Below are 26,397 nucleotides of genomic sequence, written 5' to 3'. Positions count from 1 at the left end.
CCGTGCCTCCTCCTCGCTTCCTTTACTGCACTCTTGGTTTCAGACTACAAGAGAGTGAGAAATGATCCCTACACACCCTTCACCACATGCCTCATGATTTTATACCTTTGCTTTCATGAGCCAAAACCCATCCAACGGATTAAGGGGCTTGATTTATTCTTACTACAAGACCTTTTTAGACATGTTTTATTAAGTGCTACCCCTCTGGCTTCAACGATTAGCAAGAGTGAATTAAGCAGGATCTGTGTTACTGATCTCTCTTTGTGTGTGTATTTACCTATTGCTTCAGTAGTGTTCGACACCTGCTGCAATACTGGCATCAAAGTCTACCTCCTGCAGTTCTGTGAAGATCTTTAAGCCTGCCCGTCTACACAAGTTGATCACATTCAAATGCTGAATTCCTGAAGAGACCTGAAGGAGATGGGCCAGAGTTAATCTTGAGCACATTTCAATGAGAACAGTAAGGATCACTCCTCAATATGATAAGGAGTAATTCTTCATGCAAGTTGATAGTAAATCTTCTTAAAAACATGACTTGATTCAAAGGAACAAGGAAGAGTTCAGGGTGTGTCTTAAAAGAAAAAAAGATTCATGTCAATTTTCTAACAAGAGGGTTTTTTCAGCTGCCAAGGAACAATGGCTCTTAAAGCCTGCCCCTCTGCTGCCTCTACTTCAGGACCTAGAGTGGGATTACTGGTGGGCCAAATGTCTTTCTGGTACACAGCAGAAAAGCTCCATTCTTAAGGATTTTGCAGACTCGCTGCTACTTGTGCAAAGAATACCACATCTGGTATATCGATGTGCTACGAAATGCCAAGTTAAAATGTGCAACAATTGCTCAAATAAATGACCTAGTCCATGCAGTATCGACTCAGTGCCTTATGTGCTGCCACTGTTTATCTGCACAAAACCCCCAAACATTAATCCTATGGGTTGTTCCATTTATTAATGAGCCTTGTGGCATTTTTGCTCACTCACACAGACGTGCGAATACTCGAGAACTGCATTTAGTGAAGAGCAATGGTTCAGCGTAGCACAAGCGATAGATCAAGATACTCCAGCTACTGAAGTCTATTGAAAACGATACCTTTTACACCTGAAGTGTACAGTTCTAAGAGTTCTATACAGCATATTGAAAATCAGCATAGGATCTCCAATGGCAATGGTTACAGAAAACAAATCTCACACTGAAGAGCTGCTCTTGCAGGTGGATACGCTGTCTTCACAGTCAAGTTCACAGAAAAGTACTTACATTTCCATTTACCTGTTGAGATACATACGCGCTGTGCACTTACACTGCAGCTAAGCTCATGGAATAGGATACTCCAAACTTACTGGCACCAAAAGCTTTATTATTACAAGCAATACAAAAGCAAAACACAAGAAACTTTGTTTTATCCCACAACCATCAATGTCATTGTATATCATTACAAGACACCATTTTTAAGTTATGAATTCACAAACTAAGGCAATACAAAAGATGCATGGCATTACGTAAGAGCACAGAGTGAGGAAGTAAGATTCTGACAACAACTTATGATCAATTATGAGAAATACTGTAACAAATGAAAGAATCAAATATTGCTCCAAGGTAGAAAGCTAAGTTTAAGTATAGTTGTGCAAAGTGAGGCATAATTCTTGTGAGCATTAATTTTTTAAGTAACCATGATAGTAATCATCCATACTTACAAAAATATTTTTTGTTATAATTTAATAAGGATCCTGACACTTAAAAACCTTCAGAAAATAGAACAGAATTTAAGAAGTTACACATTTACAAGCGTGAAAGAGGACAGAAATGAATAAGGCATTCCTCTTGCTAAATCTTGGTCTAAAATAAGGAATTATTTTAGAATTATTATTAGGAATTACTAGGAATTATTTACAGTGTTTTGATCTGCTTCAAATGAATTCAGGCCATTAGTTCAACTCCAATTTCTATAAGGCTTGTCCCATGCCAAGAGTTTCCTTCAAAATTCAGTTGTAGGATGTTGTAAGAAACATCACGTGCCATCTGACAGAAGAGATGATGCATACAGCAGATCCCTGTCAATGGATATTAAACACAAAATAAATGGGGCCACGCTTTATCACCTAAAAAGGGCTGGTTCTAATCAAGAATGCAAAAGGCTTCATTTTGCACAATCTTAGTTACAAAATGCCAGTGATTATTACAGCTAAGTTAAATGCAAACCCAAAGCATACTAAAGAACCCAAGGCACATTTTTCAATGCAGTATATTTATCTCTCTTATTCCAGCATATCAGTGATCTTAGCAACTCATTGCAATGGTCAGATCTCTCCTGTATTCCTAAGTGCAAAGCATAAATCATAGCTACAGACCAATGTTTACCAGAGTGTTCCAATTGCTCCAGACCCACATTTCAAAACCTTGCCTATAAGACAGATATTCATTTTACAGGCAGGAGCTGAAACGACATCAGACAGTCTATAAGCCAGCTGGAGGGGGCCATCCAGACTTTGCCTTGACGAATTTTCTCCGGCTTGAATTTAGAAGACTCATCATAGATTACATATTGAGTGCAAAATCTCTGGTCAGAAGTAGATTCTGCATGGTATGCCACCGTGTTTATTGTCTGCGTCACATCACTGTCTGGTTTTGGCTGCCTAACCAGAATTTGTCCTCCTGCTGCTTTGACCAGCTCCACAAGGTCACTCTTCTGGTGGTGTTTGAAAGATCCCAAAAAATAGAAGTAGCATCCATCAAACAATTTAGGCAGCTAAATGGAAGGGAAAAAAAAAGTAAGTATAAATACAGGTCATCACAACTGAGCACACAGGAACAAAGTGGAAAGGAATAATCAGTGCCTACAAAAGAATATAATTTAAAATAACCAACACTGGAAGCTAGAAGAGTCCCTACACATGGCACAGGGGTTGGAACTAATGATCTTAAGGTCCTTTCCAACCCTAAACATTCTATGATTCTATGTACCGTCCTCAGTGTAAGTATGCAATCAAGAAAAGCTTGCTTACATGGTAAATTCTTGCTTATGTTTAAATATTTTCCAGCACAAAAGGATTTGAACAGTGAGCTAGGAATATTTACAGCTACTGTTACAATACATTTAGTGAACTTCTCTAGTGTAATCCAGAAAGTAACCAGAAATTAACCCAGTTAAATATAAAAGCGGCCCTATATGGAAACAAGAAGTAATAAACCCCTTTTTCTTTCATCAGATAATTTTAACAGGCTTCTAAAGCTGAGCAGAGAAGGCCAAGGCAGCATCACTTCCTGTCCCATTCAGCTTCTTCCGTGAGTGTGGCACAGCCTCTGACAAGGTTATAGCAATATATCCACTAATAGAGCAAAATGACAGCTTTATGGGCATTCGCAGTTCTTTCCATCACCTTGCACATAATCAAATTTCTGTACAAGACCACATTAAACTTTTACATCTACTGCACCTTCGCATGTGGCAAAGGGCAAAAAAATCCATGAACCAAAGGTCATTAAAATCATCTGTCTCAAGCAATAAAACCCACCAGTTGTTCTCTGTTGAGCCGGCCTCTTCGTGGGCCACCTTGAACTTCATACTTCTCTTCTTGTTCTCGAACTGTGGTCCGTAAACAGGCTCGTACCCCTACAAAAACCGCAATGAGGAAGGCAAAGATTAGAGACCCCATGTTTTAACAGAGGCTTGCATGCCGTTTTAGGGACTAAAGAGTTGCACTACGATAAAAGGATTACCCACAATGCAAAATATTGCATCCACATAGCATCAAAGCCTACGTGCTCTAGAAATTTGCCTTTAAACTTGAAAACATTTCCAACCGTGGTTGAAGATGCAAGTCAGATGGGGAGAAGTAATATCACACTAAAATCAGTGCTGTGAACACTGGGAGTTTTTAGCTTTTCCTCTTACCCACTAAAGGTCAACCACTTAATGTCAAATGTCAGATTGCTGATCATTTGGAAGCTTAAATCCAGCATGTAGAACCAACTCTACCGTTATGAAATGGAAGCAACTGTCTGATAAAGAGCAATTACAAAGCAAGCACAAAGCTGCTTCTGAACAGCTATGGCCTCAAATAACAAATCAGATGGGATTTCAAGATCTCCCAGATCAGCACAAACTGGAGATTTATGCTAGGGTTTAACAGTGGCATTCATGTTTGTTACCAGTGCTGCATAATGAGATTGTCTTTTAGAGTCAACATGTTTTCACCTTGTTTTAAGGCTAGTTATTTTTTTCCAATACAGAATGCACTAATGTATCACTAACATCAGTTAAACATACTACCTGACCTCACTCTGGAAAGAGAGATTGCTGTGGTCACCCACCCAAGGATGGAACATTTTGCCTGCACATACACTGCACTCATTAATAAAAATTACCCAAGAAAGAAAGTTTGCAAAGCTAATTTTGTAGACTGCTCCATGAGGATTTACAGTGCTGTCACTGCTGGTAACTGTTAAAGCAGCACTTCACGCCTTGCACAGCATTTCTTACTCAGGCAACTTATTTCCACTGTACAAATATGAAACCCACGGTACCTAAAAAATACAAACCGAACAAAATCAGGAGTAAAACGTGAGGGGTTGATCCTAAAAAGGAAGAAAGCACAAGACTATAAAGAGAAGTATCACTGACAAAAGCATTGGACACCATGGCAGTAAGTAGACAACAGATAGGAATATCTAGTTTAGAGAGATCTTAAAAGCCAGTTTTTAGTAATTTACTACCAGTTCATATAAACTCACAAAATGTAACGGGAATTTATATTTTAGTTACTAGAAGTCCTCCAATGTACTTACACCAAAAAAGATAAACCTATACAGAAAACCAGAACTGGCTGTATACTATGGCGAATATCCCTCCATGTACAGGTATAAGACTGATTATTTGCAGTAGTTCATTCCTTCAAGGAAAATTAACATGAACTGGAAGAGCAACCTAGTCATGTATTTTCTGGAATAGCAACTTACATATTCATTACTGGTAACAGCAGTGAATACATTTTCAACGTACTCATAACTCAAAAATAAATCTAAGTTATTTCAGTATTTTTTTTATCATCACAACTCAACAAGTCTTCCTGTGTCAGTTTGTCTCCAACTTACACAGCTATTCTTTCCTTCCAAGAAAATCTAGATGTTAATTGGTGCCACTTACAATAAAGGAAAAACTATCTCATCTAGTCTTGAGAACAGAACCGTCCGTTCATTAAGAGCATGTTTTATTTCAATCTGCCATCAAAATCTCAATTTCAAGGACTTTCACTACCTAAAGCTTTGCTGTAGCTGAGGGTTTTATACAATGAGTACATCACGAATTGAGCATCCAGAGCCAGCATTAGCAAATGAAGCAAATGTGATATGAAAGTAATAAAAGGTTGAATGAATACAAAAAACTACGATTTCTTTTTATACTGCTACCTGAAAAACTAAAAATTAAGTTATGAAAGTGACTGTTAGTGGAAGGTCTGTTAGAAAAATAGGTTATGTCTGTATGCATACATATGTCTGTCCATTTCACACTGCCAAGTCCTCCAAGGAATCTGTATGCCTCAAAGCAAGAGAGCAAGAAGAGGAACTCACCTACGCATCCTGTTTTCATTGTATCTATAAGGACCACAAGATAAACATTTGTTTCCTTGAAAAACTGGAAACCTGCAAACAGACCATTTGTCTAGCCAGTGCCTGCATGATGAGCGCTCTCACCATTAATCCCCTGCGGCAGGAGGGTTGGAACTAGAGGATCTTCAGGTCCTTTCCAACCCTAACTATTCTATGATTCTATGATTAATTTTAGCTTTTCTTAACCAGCTAGAATCACAACAGATCTGTGTCTTAACAGACTTGTGGTACAAAAGCTATGTTTAGGATAAAAAGCCATGAACGTAAGTTCTCAGTGCCCAGGTGTTTCCTTTAACATAAGCATGTTAAGGGGCAACATCGTTAGACCTACCACACACACAGCCCTTTGCGGAGCAACAGACTCTGTGGGTTTTGGTGGTAGAAAACTAGGACATTTTCAATTCCCAAACATACTTTTCATGCAAGATGTAGACGCAGAACTTGCTCTGACTCATGGGTCTTGTCATATTTGATAGATAACAACAAATGCTTTTGGAACCACTGTGCTCAGGAACGTTTTAAGCAGTTTCATCTATCACTTTGTCTATGTGCAGGTAGAAAAAGAGGGAAGTCAGTCTTAGGAATCCTCAAGCTCTGAAGAGATGGTGTTTTGGGCTTCAGAATAATTCACGGCAATCCTACCATCAACAGCACAGCCAATCTGTAGTAAGAGTATCACTTGGAAAGAGACAAGACAGCACAGACAAGGTAACAGCAAAAGACCCTTAGGCACAAGGAATGACAGAAGTCATGTATCATCAGAATCATGGTCTAGCTATATATTCAGAAAATTGATGCAGTTAGCTACCGGTGTTTGAGAAAGGTGCTTACAAACCTAAAGTGAACAGTCAAGGAATATCCATCCATGAAAGAAGACCTCCTAATTAGAAGAAGGAAGCTAAAGTAATTTATTTAAGTGACAGAGACCAGTATGTCCTTTAACTGCAGCCTATGTTCAGACTGATTGCTTTGAGTTGCTCATTTCTCTTCAGTGACTCCTGCATACTCAGAAAGAGATTCTGTATTAAAGAATTAAAGGATTCACATACCACAATAAAAAAGAAATCCGAAAAGAAAAAAAAGACTATCCTCCTGTTCTCATATTTGAGATAAAATGACAGAGAGCTCACGTTGTGTTTCTACCTAATTCATTATGCATCTGTCTAAACAAATGTTATTTGCCTGTTCTTTTTTCCCCTCTCCACATAAAACTTAGTGTCAAGTCACTTGCTCCTAGATCACTGATTTTACATTATCATTTTCAGATGCAGTGACACCAACTGGATCAACAGTCAAATCGAGCTTCTCAAAGACAGCATAAGCAGCTTCGGTGTCATTTGGAAGCACCAGGCATGTATGAGCTTTATCATTCTCCTGTGAGATGGCACAACCACCACCAAATGACCTGATGCTAAAAAACCCTCAATTTCACACTTATGAGTAGGGATACAAACAGAAGATTAGAGCATACTGTGGGCCCTTCCAACTTTTGGTTTTGGTTGTTGGTTTTTGGGGGTTTTTTTTACACAAGGGATTTTATTTTCTGTGAAAACTGAGTGCTGAATCCATTCAGGAAAGCCCAGGTCTTTTTCTTGAGTAGGCATTATTAATTCTAAAGCTGCTAACATCTATAAATGCCTGGATAACGTGACAGTTCTCTTTTAATAGTCTCCTCATCCAAGTGTCATGCTGATTAAGAGGACATATAAAAGGAAATAAAATTCCATAATGTACTCAAAGGTATATCACTCCACTTCTGCTACAGGGACATTCCCAGAAGCTCTCCTGACCTTACAGCACTCCGATTTAAGTCAGAGGTATAGCACCCTTTGACTTCAAACAGGAGCTGTGTTAAATTGCTTCCCAGAACTCCTGAGATTACAGACTCTCATTTGTCCATCACTGTATTGAAAAGCCACCAGTGAGAACCTGGTGCCAAGACGCTGCTGAAATGAACGGACTGAAACAAGGAAGTGCTATTATCCTAATTAAAAAGTGATCAGGAACCATCAATACTATACCACCTCCCTTCTGAAATTGAGAGAGACATCTTAAGTACTTATGCAAAAAAAAAAATTAATCAGAATGGGGCTGAATCTTGGAAGAACAAGGACATCCTTAAAGAACCTCTCTGAAAATGGAGGGGAAAGTAAACTCGCTTTTGAGAAGACACCTGTAATTTTAGGAAGGGGCAGAGATGAGGGTTACATTGTTTTCCTTCCCCCATTCACAGTCTGCACATTCTTTACTGGCAAGCCTGACCAAAAATCTAGTTTGTTCTGCTCTAAAATAAAGTAAAACCATTCAAGTTCTTCAGGATCTCAGCCAATCTTGATTTATTCCTTGATACTATTGCTAATAAGACCTGTGGACCTTCTATGTTTGAGGTCGATCAAGTTTATTCATTTAACATGTTCTTTTCCCTAAAGAGGGTGATTATTTCAACTACACTTTAATGGCCCTCTAGTTTAGTCACACTAGTTGGATCAATTACCCACAAAAGGCAAGACGTGTAGCAAGGCAAGTGGCATTTTTCCATTTCACGTGGACGAGAGCTGTTTTGCAGTGTCCCGTTCTAGTTTGCAAGCACTCATTAATAAAGCTTGCCTGAGAGAAGAACATACTGGGGCAAGATCTCGTGTGCAGGGTGGCTATGCAAGGTTCTTCCCTAGAAATACGGAACATCAGAAGTTCAAAAAGCCTCTTAAATAGCCGATTTTACACTTGCAATTTGTAGATGTAAACAAGCTCATCTGCACCAAATGCTGGCAAAAAACGAGCCTGCTTTCAAGTCCCTAGAAAATACTGCAGAAAAGGGGTTTAGCCTAATACAACCACATTGTAGCTTGATGCTACCACATTTGGCAAGGAGAATACTGCTCTTTCCCCCCTCCTCATTAGCAAGATCAGTAAAGCATCACTACTTACACTGATCCTTATTACCTCACTGAACAGCTGCCCCTACCTTCTCACCTTCAGGTATTTAAAGGAGCAACCAGGTTACAAGGGTGCCCACCCTAACAGTATCGTTATTTGACCTTTGATACAACAGGAGCTACTAGTACTGGAAACAAATAACACCATTATTTGCGAAATTTAAGATCAGAGCCCTATAACCCTTATTCATGTCAATCTTATTGGTTTATAACGAAACTAACTGCGTCAGCAAAACCAATTTAAATAGGATGAAGTACAAAAAGAACTGGTTGCCAAGAACAAGTGGTAATCACCCACAGATACCCAGGGGTAGCGCTCAGTAACTCAATTAGCCTTAGTGGAGTTTTGTTGGATTTGCATTAATAAAGCAAAGAGCAGGGGTTAGTCCCAAAAATCTCTTAGAACACAATGTAATTTAGAAATACACAATACCAACAAAGAAGATAAAAATGCTGCACATCCAAGATCTAGTAGATTGCAACTGAAACTTCCCCAGCTCAGTCTGCACTGGGTTTTAAGACTTACATGCAGATTGAGTAAAGCTTGATAAGATTATTTTCCTAGAAAAGGAAGAAATCTAGACTGAGAGAAAGCCTTAGGGAAATCTGGCATGGCTAGCTTCAATTTGCTCTCATCAACAGCATTACTGGTCTCTGCTACAGCACAGAGAAGAGTTTTTAAACTGTCTCATATTCTTACAAAGTAACTTCAGGATCCGAGATTTTCACAGATGTAGAGATATCATTTGATTTAAACAAGAGCAGTCCATTTTTCTAACACATGGAAATGACATGAGATGCTGCAGAGACTATAATGAATTGGTTTAAGAATGGTAGTTAACAAGTTATCCAGGCGATACTTATTAAACATGATGAAGCAGATGCTTAGGAAGTCCTTAAACATCAATTCCCAGATGCTAGGAGCATATAATATGAAAATCACTACTTCATTTAAACCCCTAAGTGTCCTAACTTCTTTAAGGAATCAGTATGTGCCACCGCTGTCCTCTAGACTGACCAAGGTGACTGGAAGTAAGGTGGAGAAGTCATGTTAAATTCCACCAAGTGTGCTTATCCTCTGGATCCCATTGCATACTTTTAAATTAACAATTTCCATCCTTTTCCTTACAATGGGCTTCCTTAATGCAATGTTTTCTTCAAACCAAAAGTGAATTAGAGCAAAAGGACTCTAAATATGAAAAACTGAGTATCTGGATGACCTAGAACAGAGAGAGCAGTGGAAGCCTGGTTTCCTTTTCCTGTAGACCTTATTTCAAAACAGCCTACTTCTTAGCTCTGCAGACACAGGGCAAACACCACATTTAAGACATTCTCACCCCATTTTCTCCTCTGCAAACCCCAAAAGCTTCACAGTCTAACTTTGTGCCGAATTTGAAGCAAAACTGTTTGCTGCCTCCTTTCCAGAAGCTGCAGACACTGCAGAAGTGCAGAAGTTCAGACCCTGGTGATGTGAAGCATTTCCCTCGGCTTTACACCCAGTACAACTAGAACATGCATACATGTATTAGGTATTTCTACCACATTCCACAGAGCTGAGTCCTTTTGTAGGAAGAGGCAAGACAAGCACAAAACTCCAGTGAGTTTGAGCTGCTTTCAGGAGAGAGGGCTTTGCTGAGTATCAACCTGTTACCTGAAGGAAGTTTATGCATGAAAGAGACACAGTGCAGCCTGAGAAGCAGTCAGCTCAAACAGCTTTGCACCTCTCCTGTCCAACAGCCTAAACAAGGATGGGCGTATTGCTCCAAGAAATTCAGAAAGATGTTTTCACCTTAAAGCATCAGTCATGCAATTCCCTAGCTCTTCCAGTCAACTCCCAGTTGTTCTGGGGCCTTACAGGAAAAGCAGGGGGGGGTTGCATTCTTTTATATGATCAGAGCTGAATCATTGCTGCTGCTCCAGGTAAGCAAAAAAGATGAAGGAATAAGCAATCAGATGCTTAGAATTCTGCCAGATGCTCCACTGCAAAGACTGACACAAGCTTGTTCCAATGAATATTGTTACCAAGATCATTTTTCATCCCCTGCTTTAACAGATGACAATCAGTTTAAGAAAAAACAAGCTGAAAAGCTATTAAAGACTTCTGCTGGGTTTAATTATATTATTCTATGCTCTACAAAAAGCACAGAGGAAACACAGTGATACTTGAATCTTTGTCTCAGCCTACTTGCAGAAGGATAATGATATGCTACTTTGTGCCCTATTACCATCCCAGAAATAATGAAGGCAATAAAATAATGAAACCAATGAAAGATTTGGCCATGGGCAAGGAGCACTGTGACAACAGTGTCTCAACTGAATCCTACGCTGCTTTGAAAGTGGATATATTGCTGACGGTGTATTCTATATATATTGAAAATATGGAACTGCAACTGGTAAGGTGAAATTTTTCTTCTGTGACGATCTAATACTGCTCAGTGGTGGCATCCTTTCATCCTAATCTACCTGAATTAAAAAGGGAACCCAAAAACTGAAGATAGGTATTTAAATCTTGGCTCTCTAATACTTAGAGACCTTACATTTAGCTCAGAAAATTCCCTATTTCCTCGCCACTGATACTAATGGATGTTCTATCTATGTGTATAGACACATAGAAACAGAAGCACTGTAGAATTAAACAAGAAAAGGAAATTGCTCTTTATTAGAGAAACACAGCTTGAAAGCCTGTTAGAACAGAAAAGTTAACATAAGAAACACACTCCTAAATGAAATACTGGGTTTGGCAAGCATGTGATGTTTTTTAAAGAAGTGGTATAATTATGTGTGGGCTATAAATGTAACTTTAGAAATCGCAGACAAATGCAGCTTACCTTGTAGTAAAAAAAATCCAAACGCTCCCTTATGCACAGTCAGCAGTTCATTAAGTGCTACACTGAGCTTTGCTTTATCAAATATTTCAGAGAAGGTTTTGAACAGTTTGGAACACTGAACTATAAGCAACTCCTTCAATCTATTTGCAGTGTCTTTGACGGAAGTAAGCCACAATATGCGCATACTTTTGGAAGTTTATTTGCATCACGTTTAAGGAAACTTCACCAAATAGAAGGCAACAAGCCACACTATCTAAAGACAGAAATTATGGAAAAGCAAAGACCTCTTTTTCCTAGACACATGTTCCATCAGCAGGAGTCCCATTATTTGTTATAACAATCTCTAACTTGTAATGACTCTGAAGAAGACTAATAACAGACTGGTGGGAACAGATGGAGTGGTGCTGTTAATTATAGGCACTTAGCTGCATCAGACCCCATGAGTTATTACAAACATTTCCCACTAGGGAGGAGAATCACTCGCTTTTAAGGAGTATGTTGCTTACTAAGCTGGGAGCATTAGCAGTCAGGATTGCACTAATCAGTACTAACAACATAAAATAAAACTCAGGTGCAAACAAAAAAATATGAAAATAGTCCCTGAATAACTCCCACGCTATTTTTTTTTCCTTTTCCTATCACTTATAAAAGTTCTTCCACAAAGATTTAAACTCAGGTCTCACTAATTCAATCTCCCTACCATTCCGGTGAATTTTTCTAAGCATCTGACTAGCAAAAAGATACAATTAAATAAAGGAAAGCCACCCTAGCACATGTGATAGAAGGTATGCAGACCTCCTGACCTGAGTGAAGCCAAGGACCTGCAAAGTGATTCACCACAGAAACAGGTTATTCAGTCTTAGCTAAACAGCATGTTGTTCCAAAGCACCTGAACACACCCTTTCCAATCACACAACCCAAACATCACTTCTAGGCCTTCTGAGTTTCCTCCTGCATCCCTACCTCCAAACAGGAAACCATCTCCCTTCTGCTTCTCAACAAAGCATCTGGAGTTTATTAAATCCATCTGCTTGCTTGAAGCAGTATTTCTCCATGTTACATTCAACAAGAAGCTGCTCCTCTTTGTAAGAATCGGAGCACAAAGACGGCACAATGTTTTCCTTTTGCAAACTCTCATAAGGCTACAAACAAAGCCAATGTTGCAGAAAACATTTCTGAGGGCACAGTAACTCAACAGACCCTTTAAAAAAGCATGGAACAAATACTGACTATCTGGAAGCCAAATGAATGCTCTGAAAAAAAAAGAACCCAATCTTCAAAAGAGTCTGAAGATGTGCTTTATTTGAAAAACTAGTGTGCAACTTTTGAAGCTTTAAGCAGTACCTTCATAAACATCAGTGACTGGAAAATTTAGACCATTAAAGAATCCTTATACTCTGATGTTTAGTCACACAGTAGAAAACTGGAATGATATTTGTCTGTGAGTTTTCCATGGATAATCAACTCATTTGTAGGGTACTTATTCGCTAAAATGACTTAGCCATAAAGGTCAAGGGGAAGAAGATGGCTTTTACAACTGTTGTGAGAGTGGATACTAAGAAATACATTAGAAAGAATAAAAAGCAGATCTGGGATCCAAGTCCACTGAACAGCTGCTCAAAAAAGCATACACCGTATGAAAACTAATTACAAATTACATGAGAAATGACATCAAAACTACTTGCATGCTGAAGGGACACTGCAAATCATCTTTCCTTGGAGGTTACTATTTCAGTTGAAGAGCACTCCAGTCTGCTGGGCTCGCATGTACAGAAATGGGTATTGAAAGTTACATACACATTTGATCTGCCTGAGCCTGCATAAAGCCTGACAATTTTCTCAACTAATAAAGAACTTCAGTGAAAAGTACCAACAGGGGTTATGATGACAGCCCAACTTTGGTTAGAAATCCTAACTTTCAACAGATCTCAGCTTATATGTAAATAGGCAACGCCTTACCTTCCTACAGGCATTGACCACATAAACCTTGAGCAAGCAAAAGTTTCTTATCGACTTCAAGGGAAGCTGTTTATAAGAAATCCAAGGGTTTATTTTCCATAATCTTTCAAATCACTCTTAATGTAGCAATAAATAAATTCATTCCCTACTGATACTCAGGGTAAGACCAACCCAATACATCTAACAATGAAATGCACACATTTGCCAAGGAAGGAGCAGTTGTATCTAATTAATTCTCTTGTGATTCCATTCAGGAGTTTAAAATACAAACCCCTCACACTTTATATTAAGCTAGTATTGATATTAGGGCTGGTTTAGAAAAGGAAATTTTCTCTGGAATCCCATTTACAATTTGTGGTCAAAAGGCCCAAAGATATTTAATACTTACATTTGAACTTGAGGACCCAACATCCAGTCAGAACAGCCATCATACATTTGACAGTTTTTGGGATTGGAACATCAGGGATAATGAGATGAGTTACTAGGAGAAAGATTACATCAGTAGAACTAAAAGCACATAAAAATCAGAACCATGCCTGACTGAAAAGAAAGCAATCACCATTTAAAGAATAAATACACTACAGTAATTTATCAACCACTCTTTCCAGCACAAGTATGTGATTTTTTTGACCCTAAGATATGATTAAGTAGGAGAGCTATTAGAAATTTTGTGGGTTTCAACATATACTTGCTGTGAAAAAGGGAAGTCACAGTTTTATAGTTCTAAGCTAACAAATCTTCAGAGGAGGCTCCGGTTTATAGGATAGTACTTCTTTTTCCGAGTCCTTCTAAAGTTATATTTAACTTTGACAGGAGCTTCCTATGGGATCTCACAGCTTTAACTCAGAGCTAACAGAACTTTACTCACAATCTTGGAGTAATAATCAGGATGTGAAAGATGGTAGAGGAAAATTACCTTAGCATTTCTTTCACAAGCAGGAAAGGCAGCACTCCAAACAAAAACTAATAGGAGGGATTAAGACAAAGTTCTCCTCAAAAGTGAACAAAAAAAAAAAAACCCAAACACTAAGGCCCATAATTTGGCTGCATCATCTTAATGAAGAACCAAATCTGAAGCAAGATAGCATGTGAGAAGAAAATTGCCAACTTCTACTCGATGACATGCTCTTTCTAAAGGCACCACCATCTGCCTAAGACTCATTTCTGGAAGATAAAAATCTTACAGGGTGTCTCATATGAGCAGAGACCTTTAAGTTGGTAAAAGAAGTGTAAAGAGACTTTGAGAAGGACATAGAGATTTTAAATACACTGCCAAGCTGTGGCTCCCCTGGAAGTATCCTGTTGTAGTAACCAGGTTTTATATATATTTACACGCAACAACACACCATGATTCTACTACAGCTATAATTCAGGGATTTAGAGACTGCACTAATCAGGAATGATAAAAGCACTGTTGCAGCTAGTATCTTAAAGGATAAAGTGCAGAACTGTAGTTACTTATATTTGGACAGAGAATTTTAACAAGACTACATACCTCTGCTGTTAAAGTCAGTACATCTTTGAGCCTTCAGAACTGTTGCTAGTTTGTTCAGCAACTTCTGTTGCTCCAAACTAAGATTGCTCCCCAATATACCAAGAGGTCCACCTCTTGGCTGGCTGGAGCTCAGTACCTGCATGAACAGGAAATAAACTAAATGTTTAGGAACATAAATAAAGCAACTAACTTGTCTGACAGCTTTATTTAACGAGAATAAGACACTGGCACAGGGTGCCCAGAGAAGCTGTGGCTGCCCCATCCCTGGCAGTGTTCAAGGCCAGGTTGGACACAGGGGCTTGGAGCAACCTGCTCTAGTGGAAGGTGTCCCTGCCTGTGACAGGGGGTTGGAACTGGGTGAGCTTCAGGTCCTTTCCAACCCAAACCAGTCTGCGATCCTATAAATAAGCATTCTGAAAAACAATTCATGGCAAGCTTTGTGGACAGGGTCCTTAAATAAATCTACATATAAGAAACCAGCTCTAGAGGAAAAAAGCTTGACATTAGAGGTACTTCGTTTAGCTTATGCAAGGTACCAAAACAGCTTGTGCATCAGTTTTTTCTTACTTGCCTGTTGTTTTTCTTCCCCTAAGGACACTGGTGCACACACATGTAGTTGTTTGAACATTGTGTAAACAGCCTGGCTGACTGCAGTGTTGAAGGAGAAAAAATAATTCCCAATAAAGTAGTAAAGCCTCCTGTTTTTAATGAAATATTAGCCACAGCTACACTACCAACATGTTGAGTAGCCTATATAATTAACACCTGTGTTTCCTTTTACTAAAAAGTCCCCAATACATTGCCCTGTAAGTAATGAATGCTTAAGTTCTTTTATGTGGAAACTACTAACGCAAAGTAAAAGGATCTACTTGCTCAAGGATGTGATGCTTCAGCTCTGGGGTCTTTGTAAGTACTCCCAGATTCCATAGTACACACACCTTTGAGACTCAATTACCCTAAAGCCTCATCAGGCTTCGGATCAAGTCACCCATATGAGCTAGTAACCATCCATTGGTACACATTCATCTCAAAGCAAATGCAAATATTGAGTGTTATCTTTGCAACAGAAAAGCTGCATCTTTCATTTGCTTCAGGCACACAAAAAGCAAAGGCTGCTACTGCTTTCAGCCAGTTTGGCACATAGAACAAATTCAAATATGCAGGAAAACAATAGCAAAGTTAAATCAGCAATACTTCAAGAATAACACAAGGTTCATTCTCCTATGCTAAAGCCACATTACAGGAAACATCCTTTGTTTTCCCAGATAAAGCTGTAACGCTAAATACCATAGCTTGTAAGTGTCCCATATACATTCTAGAAATACTGTCCAAGTTAGTCTCCCAGCCCATTTTAAATGTCCCTGTAAAGGCAGGTGAGGTACTGTACTTCAGTCCAAGCCTTCAATACTTACAGGATGACTTATGTTTTGTTAAAAAGCAAAACAAACCCCAAAACCCACACACATTTACCTCAGAGGGCTGGTTAAGTGGAAATGATTCATTCTTCACTGGTAACATTAGCACAGACTTCATCTTTTCACTTTCTGCATAGTCCACAGGCCGCAGACCAAATATATTACTGGCAAAACAAGCACAGATGGGTTTAAGTAAATAAAATGTGACTTGATTCTTAACTAACCGGGAACATTAGCTGGGAAGCTTTCCCTCCCACTTTCTTATTAATATGTAATTTCAGCTAAAAACCACAAAGCTTCAAACAAGAACTGCATCCAAGACAGATGGATACTGAATGTACAAGCTGCTGCATTCAGCTGAGGAGTAAGGGATGTTCAGAGCAGTATGTTTAGTTAAATAAACCCCAGTCCTTGTTTAACTTGTTCAACATGCACTTTGATATTGTTCCCAAGACCTAGAAACTTCAGCTTTAATATTTCATTGCAGTCACATAACCAAGAAACCTATTTTTGGCTTACCCATTTGCCATAAAAAACATGTCACAAGATTCTACATACTGCGTTAAACACTGGAGCTCGATGTGGTTATGCTTTTATGGGAAAAGCTATCTGCTTCCTACTTGGGAACTGTGACTCTCTCACACTTCCAAAATTTGAGTATGCATCTCATTTTTGCTCAGCATGCTGTTCCACAGAACACATTATAGCAAATTCATTCAGATTTTAGTTGCTTTGCCAATTTTGTTGAACACTATTAATCCTATGTGGCACCTCACAGTTATTAGATATGCTTCAAGACCCATTTCCTCCCCCATTCTTTTAGCATTGCTCAGACAGATATGATTCGCTATAAACACAACATCAAGCACAGCCATGGCTTCTATCTCTTCTTCACACAACTTTGAAGCTGCAGGGCAGTAGCGAGTGGATGATAACTTGAAACCACAAAACAGGTCTAATCGCCGTTAAACAAACACAGAATCATAGAACAGTTTGGATTGGAAGGGTCTCCCAAAGCTCATGTAGTTTCAGCCCTCTGCAATGAGCAGGAACATCTTCAACTAGATCAGGTTGCCCAGAACCACATCCAGCCTGGCCTTCAATGTCTCCAGGGATGGGGCATCCACCACCTCTCTGGGCAACCTGTGCCAGTGTTTTACCACCCTCATTGTAAAGAATGTTTTCCTCATGCCCAGCCTGAATCTCCTCTCTTTTAGTTTAAAACCATCATCCCTCCTCCTATCACAACAGGCCCTGATAAAAAGTCTCTCCCCATCTTTCTTATAGGCTCCTCTTAAGAATTGAAAGGCTGCAACAAGGTCTCCCTGGAGTATTCTCTCCTCCAGGCTGAACAACCTCCACTTTTCAGCCTTTCCTCATAGCAGAGGTGCTCCATTCCTCTGAACATTTCCATGGCCCTTCTCTGGACCGTCTCCAACAAGTCCGTTGGAGACAGTGTCTTTCCTGAGCTGGGCACAGGACTGCAGGTGGAGTCTCACCAGAGCAACGTAGAGGGGCAGAATCGCCTCTCTTGTCCTTCTGGACACGCTCCTTTGGATGCAGCCCAAGATAGCATTGGCCTTCTGGGCTGCAAGCGCCCATTGCCAGCTCATAGAATCACAGCGTAGTTTGGGTTGGAAGGGACCTTAAAGATCACCTTGTTCCAATCCCCCTGCCATGGTCATGTCCAATCTTCAATCCATCAGTCCCCTCCACGTTCTTCTCCTCAGGGATACTCTCAATCCCTCCATCCCGCAGCTTGTACTGATACCAGGGGTTGCCCTGACCCAGGTATAGGACCTTGCACTTGGTCTTGTTGAACCTCATGAAGTTTGCATTGGCCCACCTCTCAAGCCTGTCCAAGTCCCTCTGGATGGCATTCCGTCCCTTGGGCACATCAACTGCACCACTCAGCTTGGTGTCACCTGCAAACTTGCTGATGGCACACTCAATCCCACTGCCTATGTAGTTGAAGAAGATATTAAACAGTACTGGTCCCAACAGAGACCCCTGAGGGACGTCACTTGTCACTGGCTGATCCTCTGCCAGGACATTTGGGAAATATTCTGCTTGCTTTGCCCTTTGCAAGAATAATGGTTATTCCAGCTGATCCTCTTCTCCCCACCTCATGTAGCTCTGGCTCCCAAAAGGCATAATAAAAGCTTGTTATGAAGGGAAGCTTGTCACCAAGAACAAAGCCCTGACTCAGTATCTGAAATCCGGTGAGTTTAGTCATCAAACAATGAAACATTTGAAGAGGTCAAAAACCCACTGTATCCTTGAAGCACTGTCTCTCAGCCAGCCACACGCCCTTGTGCAGAGTAGGTATCTAGGAAGCTTTACAGGGAATTCTATAACCCAATCCAGTCCAAAAATAAGCTCAAATCATTAAGTCTTCACTGACTTAACCAGAAGGCTTTAGCCAATGCAATGCTGAAAGATGCATCAGACCTTAGCACCTTTCTGTGCTCCTGAGTGAGCACTGCTCACTAATGTGCCTCTTGGGAAAACAACAACCCACAAAAATCCCACGCAGAAGATTCTGGGATGGTATTTTACAATTTCTAGTTTTACAATATTACCAACCTCAAGCTTTTCTGCATACTAATGAGCAGAGAGCTAGCATCATCCAAATTCTGCAACCTAAAACATAATTGGTTAAATCTCAGCCCAGTCCTGGGAGTTGCAGCCCATTAAATATTGTCATGCTGCTCCTGCTTTGTCATGCATCATCAGGGTAGCTCTTGCCCTTTCTTTAAATAAAGGCCATATTTGATTCACACTGCTGCAGGACAGAGTTCCTTTGAACAATGCATGGGCAGAAGGGGTGGATGTATATTAGCACAGACACTAAAATCACCTTTAGACTAGATGGCTGACCTTTCACGGTGAACTAAGCAGGGGGTGGAAAAAATCACTGCATGTCAGTAGCAGAGGTTTGAGAGTGTGTCTTCCCCCCCCTCCCCCCATCCTATGTCACAGTAAAATCCTTGACTGTTGAAAACAACTCATGAATGTTTACCATAGATAAATATACAGACCACCACAGTTAAATCTAGAACATTTTTTACCAATGAAACCGTACAAATAAGAGCTCCAGCTACTCCCTCTGTATTCTCTTTGTTTTCTCCTTTTTTAAGATCATATCAGTTGCTTCTTACCACGTATTGCTATCCCATCATTATGCATCATTAAAGAATTAATGGCTATTAACAGGATGTTAAGATGGCATAGTTAAAGTAAAATGTGACAAACTCGGCAGCTGAAGTCTGAAAAAAGGAACTTCAGCCTAAGGGATGGATGTAAGAGTTCCGAATATGTGCAACAAAGCAGCTTGCTGAGCTTAAGGAAAGTGTGAATAAGTAGCTGCAACAGGAAAAAAGAGAGTTTACAAAATAAAACGAAGACAAAGAACATGTCCTAACAACAGATTTCAAGTATGGCATTGTAATTTACACGTCCTTTTTAAAGAGAAAAGAGATGGAAAACAGGATTTATTCTTTTCAGTTAGGCATCTACTAAGCATCCAAAAAGTAATCATGATCAGAATGAGACCTTGTCCACTCTCTGTTGGGCTGGGTTACACATATGAGTGGCAGCTACTTGAGGAACAATTTTTAATACTTTAGGAATGCTTTAGGATGAAGGACCAGATCTATGCAGCCACAAGAACACTGGTAAGGCACAGGAATGGGAAATAGAGCTTTTGGCAAAAACGTGTGCTCAATCTGTCTTTATTCAGCCAAACGAAACAAGAGAAATCGTCCACTTTGTTCGAGTAAAAAAATGAATTTTGACCCAGTTTACAAAACAAAGGTAAGTGAGACATGCACCTTATGTCACCTCACACACAGACAGAGTATTTTTAGAAATATCAGTAACTACGTTGGTGGTGTTCCTACTATAGGTCTGGGTTTGTTGAGAACAAGTCCAGTGCACTTCATTGGCTTAGCAAGGTAAATTCCACACTCAGAAAGAAGACAACGATTGTTTCTACATGAGGACAAATAGCATATCCTACGTGCTTAAGCTCGAATATGTGGTCTCTAAGGCATACTTCTTTCTACCAGAATGCAAGAGGTCTTTTTGTAAGTTGCTTTAAACATTCAAGAGTCAGATGTTCCTTTGATACAAGCAGTCTCCCTATTAGTCCAGTCATCAAGGTACTGAATAGGCAGTAGAGGGCTTTTACAGCTTAGAACAATTCAATCAAAGAACAGGATGACTGTGGCTGAGAACAAAGATGAGCCCAGTGAAGAGCAACTCAATGTAATCTGCCGAGTATGACTTTACATGAGATGATAGATAGTATCTTAAGGACCAACAGATAAAAAAAACTTCTTAGGAAAAGCTTTAAATGAAATGAAAGTTTATGGTGCAACACTGCTGAAGTCTATGGTATGAAGACAACAGAGGTTATTGCTATAGTCAGAAAGAAAACAGCTTCCTACTAAATGTTTCATTAAACTTTCAGGAAATAAGTGACCAGAGAAGACAAGATAAATAGGGAGACACCCCTGTCAATTCTTTAGAAGCCCCAACTTGCACAGCTTCTGCGACAAGCAAACAATGACTGTGTAACACTGTGTAATCAGATGTTTTAAGCTGCTCCATTTTGATTCCAGATGTTATTTGCTGTTCTACAGCTGGGCATAAATCGAGTTTTACCCCAGCCCCACAAGAGTTCCGTATTGAATGGAAGTCCCACAACTATGTCGCAGTGCAGTTCTGTAACCACTGATTCCTATGTGGAAAGCTGACCAGTTTGGGCATCTCCAGTCAGCACCTATATTTTGAGAGTACAGTAATGTCGTGGTAAGCAGAGAACCTGACAAAAGGAAGAAAATTTAATGTGTGTAGCCAGAAAGACCGTCTTAGATATCCAAACAGGGCCAGGGTTTTAATTAACCCGCTGTCAGCAAGAAGGTAAGCATACTGTCTTACACTGAGACAGCTAAGTGTTGCACTGGCTTCACTTAGAAAAAGCAGACAATATTATGTCAGTGTCATGGGTCTTGTGCCTCCTAGAATTAACTGCAGGTTATAGCAGTTTCTGCCCTTATGCCATTCATAATTGAGGACCACAATCTACCCCGAAGCATTCTCACAGGTTTGGTCAGAACCAGCTTCACAACTACTCAAAACCCAGCTAACACCTAAAAAAAAAACCCAAAAAAAAGGGCAACACAACAATTTTTACTAATGCTAAACTTACTGTGCATGAAGAACTGGAAAGACAGCCCGTTTGAGTGAAAGCATTTAGGAAGTACTGTGAAATTGCAAACGCACAGATCTAATTTTTCAAATCACTTGCCTTGCTGTGAAGCAAGGAAAAAAAGAATTCAAGGGAGTGAGCACATGAAAAAAAAGCCACAAAAAGAAGAATTAGCTATATGTAGGAGATTAACTTAAAAAAATTAACCAGACCACCAGGACAATTAATAGGTCCACTGGTCCATATAACATTTTTCATTTGTAGTTCTTGTCTTCCCCAGTCAGTGAAAACTTCAAATGGCAAATGAAGTGCCACAGCTATTAAATCTTATAGATTTCCAAAGAAATTTTTTTGCCAAGGGATACTTGAAATCCCAGGACTGCTTTCTGGCAAAAGAGGTAGTTCTCATCTGTATTCACTTAGTCCAAAAGATATGTAGCTGCTTCATATTACATACATTTAATGCACTAGGTATTAACAGGCAAGGAGAAAGAACTAGCCTGAAAAGACATGTGGAATGAAAGGTACTTGATGGGTCTGTGAACCTGATGATCTGAAATTGAATTAGCTTCAGCTCTCTAACAGGAAGGGTTATGCTAATACCTGTGTGCCTCATGAACTGAGGTCCCTTAGAAATCAGCTGTGTTTGCTCTCGGATACATCTTGCATCCCTCCACAGACCAGTGGATCTTACCTGCCTTGGAGCCTGCAGTCAGTAAATACTGCACATCTTTAAAAAATATTTCATCTTGCACAATTGAGTATCATACTAAATTTCAAAACTACTGCTCTAAGCGGGCTATTCAATGCAAGCTCTGTTTTTATTCCAGTAGATTAACTCTCCAACACACAAGGGACGTTAAGACACAAAACTGAGTTAATTCTACTGTCAAAACAGCAGCAAGACATCAGTCACTTTTGTGAGGTTTCATGCCATATATTTAATAGTGTCCCAAGCCACATTTGAATACATTTATCATGTTCACATTTTACTTAGCTTAGCGAAAAGACTTTAAGTAACCACAGTGAACTAACCAAACTTCCCCTCCTCCCCCTGTGAGGTCATGAAGAATCACTTTAATATGCTAGGATATAAAGGGCCATCTCCTTGGCTGAAAGTTAGCTCGCTGAGATCCTGAAGAGACCTCAGAAGGACTAGAAAGTTTCATACAGCAAATAAAAAACCCCAAACAAACCAAATCCACTAAAATTAGACAAATTATCAGTTTGGCAAAATCGGTTTGGTATTGTCTTAGCTCACACATTGCATACCTCTAAAGTTAAGGCACTCCTCAAGTATATTCCTAAAGAAAACAAAGCTTTGAGAAGAGATTCAAGTTCTACTCATCACTGCTCAATTTCTACTTTAGAGATCCTAAAGTAATAATGTGAAGGTGAGCAGATCCTGCATTAAGTACAAAGAGGCCAATTATAACTAATCATACTGAAAAGAACTTTATTTGCACCTTCTTAAGTGATCCCCCGTTCTTGCCTCCTGGCTTTAAAACTGTGGTCTGCAGGTCTTGGGGATCTCAGAAAAAAAAACAGTCACCGAAGAAAAGCAACCTACTTGTCAGATGTGACTTCATGATAAGGGTACCCAGAAAAAAAATGTTCCAAACTTCTACATTAAAGGCGGCTCAAATCCACTTATCTAGAGAAATCCAACCACTGTTTAATTAGGTCTGCAACTATCAGAGGCAGAAAAATAACCCTCTAAGATTTGCAAAGTCACGATGCAGGGAAAGGTCATGGCACAATTCATTGATGGAAGCTAGCAGGGCACAAGAAGGGAGGCAGGCACAAGACGTTCTGAGAAGTCTCAGCCATACTGTTCTTGGTTCTGTTGTTTCTTGGTAGTGTTTGGAAGAGGTCAGTAGAATCTTGCTACTCAAGCCTGAACACTTGGCTTGCACATCCCTTTCTCTGCGTCTCTAATGCTTTCTCTAAAAATAGGTGTGTGTGGAGAAACACGCCCTTTCCAGCATCAAGGCTATAGCAACATGCATGGTAGCGTTTCAGCCTACAGAAGATTTGGAAATCTTTTTCCAGAAGGGACGTACAGGGCTGGATTTTTGCCAAAGCACCCGTGGTTCCTATTGCCAGACAACTGAAACAAAGATAAAAGGTGGCTAAATTTGTTCCCAAAAAAGATTTTAAGTTTCTAAAAGAAGTGTATATATATTTATGAACGCCAAAACACTAGACATTCCAAGTATCCCAGAGATCAAGTCAAGAACAGTGCATACTCAGAAGTGCACTAGAACCCATTTTTGATACCAAGGAGATAGTTGCAGAGTTGTGACGTATCCTATGTCACATTGTTTTACTATACAACTGAACATAACCTCTATTCAGTGAAAAGCTAAGACAGGGTTTAAGGCTTACAGAAATGTCTCTTTCCATGATTAAAAAGCTTCTGTTTCAACAAGGAAGTCATCTTTGCTCATGTAGAATGAGCTGAAAGAGGTTCAGTTTCATCTCAGTTTGCGTGGACACATGCATCACAGGCAAAGGCTAATGAGAGACCTGAAGAGTCCACTGTTGGCATCTGGAGTCTCAGCTGTGCAAATCTACCAGTGCTTCAGTCCTGTCAAAACTTTGCATCAAAGCCATTCACTGTGCTAGGCTTTCAAATACCAGACAGACAAGTGAGAAGTGCCACACAATCAGTTCGCAATATTCAAGTGGCTTGAAAATTAGTTTCTGAAGCTGTCAGCTTTTCAAGGTGTAATGCACTGGTCTTTGTTGTTCAAGAACAAAGTGAAGATGAACAATTGATCCTTGTTTTACTTTTTCATGCTAAAGTTTTGTGGGTTTGTTTTGTGTTGTTTTGTTGTTTGTTTTTTAACTCCAGTATATTCAAGATCAGGACTGGTTGTGAAAACCTTATGCTTTTCCACAGAATACCTTAATTCTCTAAGCTTCAAGAGCAAATATAGAGAGCTGAAGTGATTAAACTGAACTTGTTTATGCTTCTTTATGCAGCTGGCAAGGAAAGCTGTGTCATGCAAGATGTCCATAGTTGCATGTGTATAGTAACATGACAGGATGACAACATGCATTGAACTCAGATTTTATACACACAGGCCCTGGCACAACAGCAATACTACAACACCTAAACCCACATTTAGTGTCTGAAAAACTAATAGCTTGCAGGGTTACTCATAGACCAATGGATTCTTTAGCCCCTCCTATACCCAAATGCCAGAATCTTTGGGAGGCTTAACTGTATAGAAGATTCAATCGAAAATATTTCTAAGCTTTTTTTTTTTTAATTAAAAAGTGTACCAAGGATTAGAGCTTTAATCCAGAATGGTAAAAAATTAAAAACACCCCCCAAATACCAGCCTGTGTCTATGTCACATGTGAAGGTAGAGACTGGACCAAAACACCTTCTGCTAGCAAGTACGTGTAGTAAAAGTAAAGAGACACCTGTAGAGTTCAAAACTCACCTAGCCCAGCATCTTAGATCTGACAGGAGCTATAAGAAGATGCCAATAGGAAAGTGTAAGAATCAGGTAAGCTTATTTTGTTACTTTCTTATTACAACGTCCAGTACTCCAGCTATCTATGATTCAGACATCCTTAGAAAAGCTTTGGACAAAGCAAAATGGAAAGAAAACACCTACGTGGAAAAGAAGGATGTAAGTATAGCAGAGCATATGTTTAACACCCACCCCCTCACTTCGGATAAATCACATTTATTACTAGCTTTACTTCATATTTACTTAACACACACCCTGGAAGTTGTAGCTGTGGCTAATGCCACAGTTAAAATAACATTCCACATGTACTTACACTGCATCACGCGAGGCACCATGCAAAAGCAGCAGCTCAACAATGCTCACATGCCCATTCCTGGCAGCATCATGAAGAGGCGAGTCGTTCTGATACCCCGTAATATTCACCAGTGCCCTGTACTGTAGCAACAGCTCCACCACTTCTCTGTGCCCATGATTACATGCCTCGTGCTAGTTGAGTAAAGCCATAGGAGAAGAAACTCAAGTGAAACAGAATTCAGAGCAAGGACTTCTGTCACACAACACATCCATTTTCAAATACCTCTCAGTAGATGGTGGGGGAAGGTGATGCAAGGATACTGCACTACATTCCTGACATGAATTAACCTTGGAACCTAGCCCTAATGAAAAGCACAGAACAGAACTGAACAAAGGCCAACTGCGTGCAAATTAGACTATGGAGAACAAAGCCTCCCAGATTACAGACTCTGTCAAGAGTATTCTTCAGAGAGGAAGAAGTCATGGTTGAAAAGAACCTTTTCTTTATTTTCTGTAATTCAAGTAAGCAAGTTTTTCATTCAACTAGTTGATATATTTCCAAAATGGTAAAAAACACTGAGGACATTAAGAACCTCTAAAATATACACATTGTCTGCAACCGAATATTTTCTAGTTACCACAGTTATATTTTCTGCATTTGCAGTATTGAAGGCTGATAAGATTTCCTGGCATGCCCTACCCCAGCAAAGGAGAGCTGGATTCGGGCAGGTCAGTGATCAGTAGTTGTGAATAAATTCTTTTAAACTTGCTTATCGCCACTTACTCACTTTGCACAATTTTTTTGTCACCAAAATGCATGTGAAGGGAACTAAAACATGGGAGAGGAAAGGAGGGATGAAATGAAATGTGATTAGAAGACAGACGACAGAAAAGAAGTCTCCAACACTCACCAGTGGCGTCCAGCCCGCGTTATCTTTGACATTGGGATCTGCCCCATTTTTCAGCAGCTGTTCAACAGCTGCTAAGTCACCCTAGATAGGAAAAACACATAGTTATTAAAAAGCAATGGAGAAGACACACAAAGACAACAAAAAACTAAGAGATGCAGAACTATACATTTAGCTGCAATAAAAAAAATGTAATGACACAAGTCTTCCATTCAGATGTTGCCAGGATAACAAAAGCTCAACTGGTTTGGAGGCCA

At 39.7% G+C, this 26,397-nt stretch overlaps 2 protein-coding genes across 2 annotated transcripts in view; both read right to left on the bottom strand.

The window, feature by feature from the left end:
* Positions 1-1,331: 1,331 nt before the first annotated feature.
* Positions 1,332-26,362, bottom strand: LOC115608734 (BRCA1-associated RING domain protein 1-like). Its single transcript, XM_030488018.1, has 7 exons — positions 26,144-26,362; positions 25,252-25,424; positions 16,291-16,399; positions 14,821-14,956; positions 13,714-13,806; positions 3,508-3,605; positions 1,332-2,741 (listed from the first exon to the last, which is right to left on the bottom strand). The coding sequence occupies exons 3-7, from the start codon at positions 16,351-16,353 to the stop codon at positions 2,412-2,414; spliced, it is 720 nt and encodes a 239-aa protein (XP_030343878.1). The 5' UTR covers positions 16,354-16,399; positions 25,252-25,424; positions 26,144-26,362; the 3' UTR covers positions 1,332-2,411.
* LOC115608066 (BRCA1-associated RING domain protein 1-like) overlaps positions 25,248-26,397 on the bottom strand; it is a 45,559-nt gene continuing 44,409 nt past the window's right edge. The window contains exons 12-13 of the mRNA XM_030486203.1: positions 26,144-26,224; positions 25,248-25,424 (exon numbers count right to left, since the gene is read on the bottom strand). Of these exons, the coding sequence (XP_030342063.1) occupies positions 25,248-25,424; positions 26,144-26,224 (258 nt within the window). The remainder of the gene's footprint in view (positions 25,425-26,143; positions 26,225-26,397) is intronic.

The sequence above is a fragment of the Strigops habroptila genome, chromosome 5, assembly GCF_004027225.2.
Source record: "Strigops habroptila isolate Jane chromosome 5, bStrHab1.2.pri, whole genome shotgun sequence".
Lineage (NCBI taxonomy): Eukaryota > Metazoa > Chordata > Aves > Psittaciformes > Psittacidae > Strigops > Strigops habroptila.
Note: the sequence above shows the minus strand (reverse complement) of the source record. Positions and strands in the feature narration are given on the sequence as shown.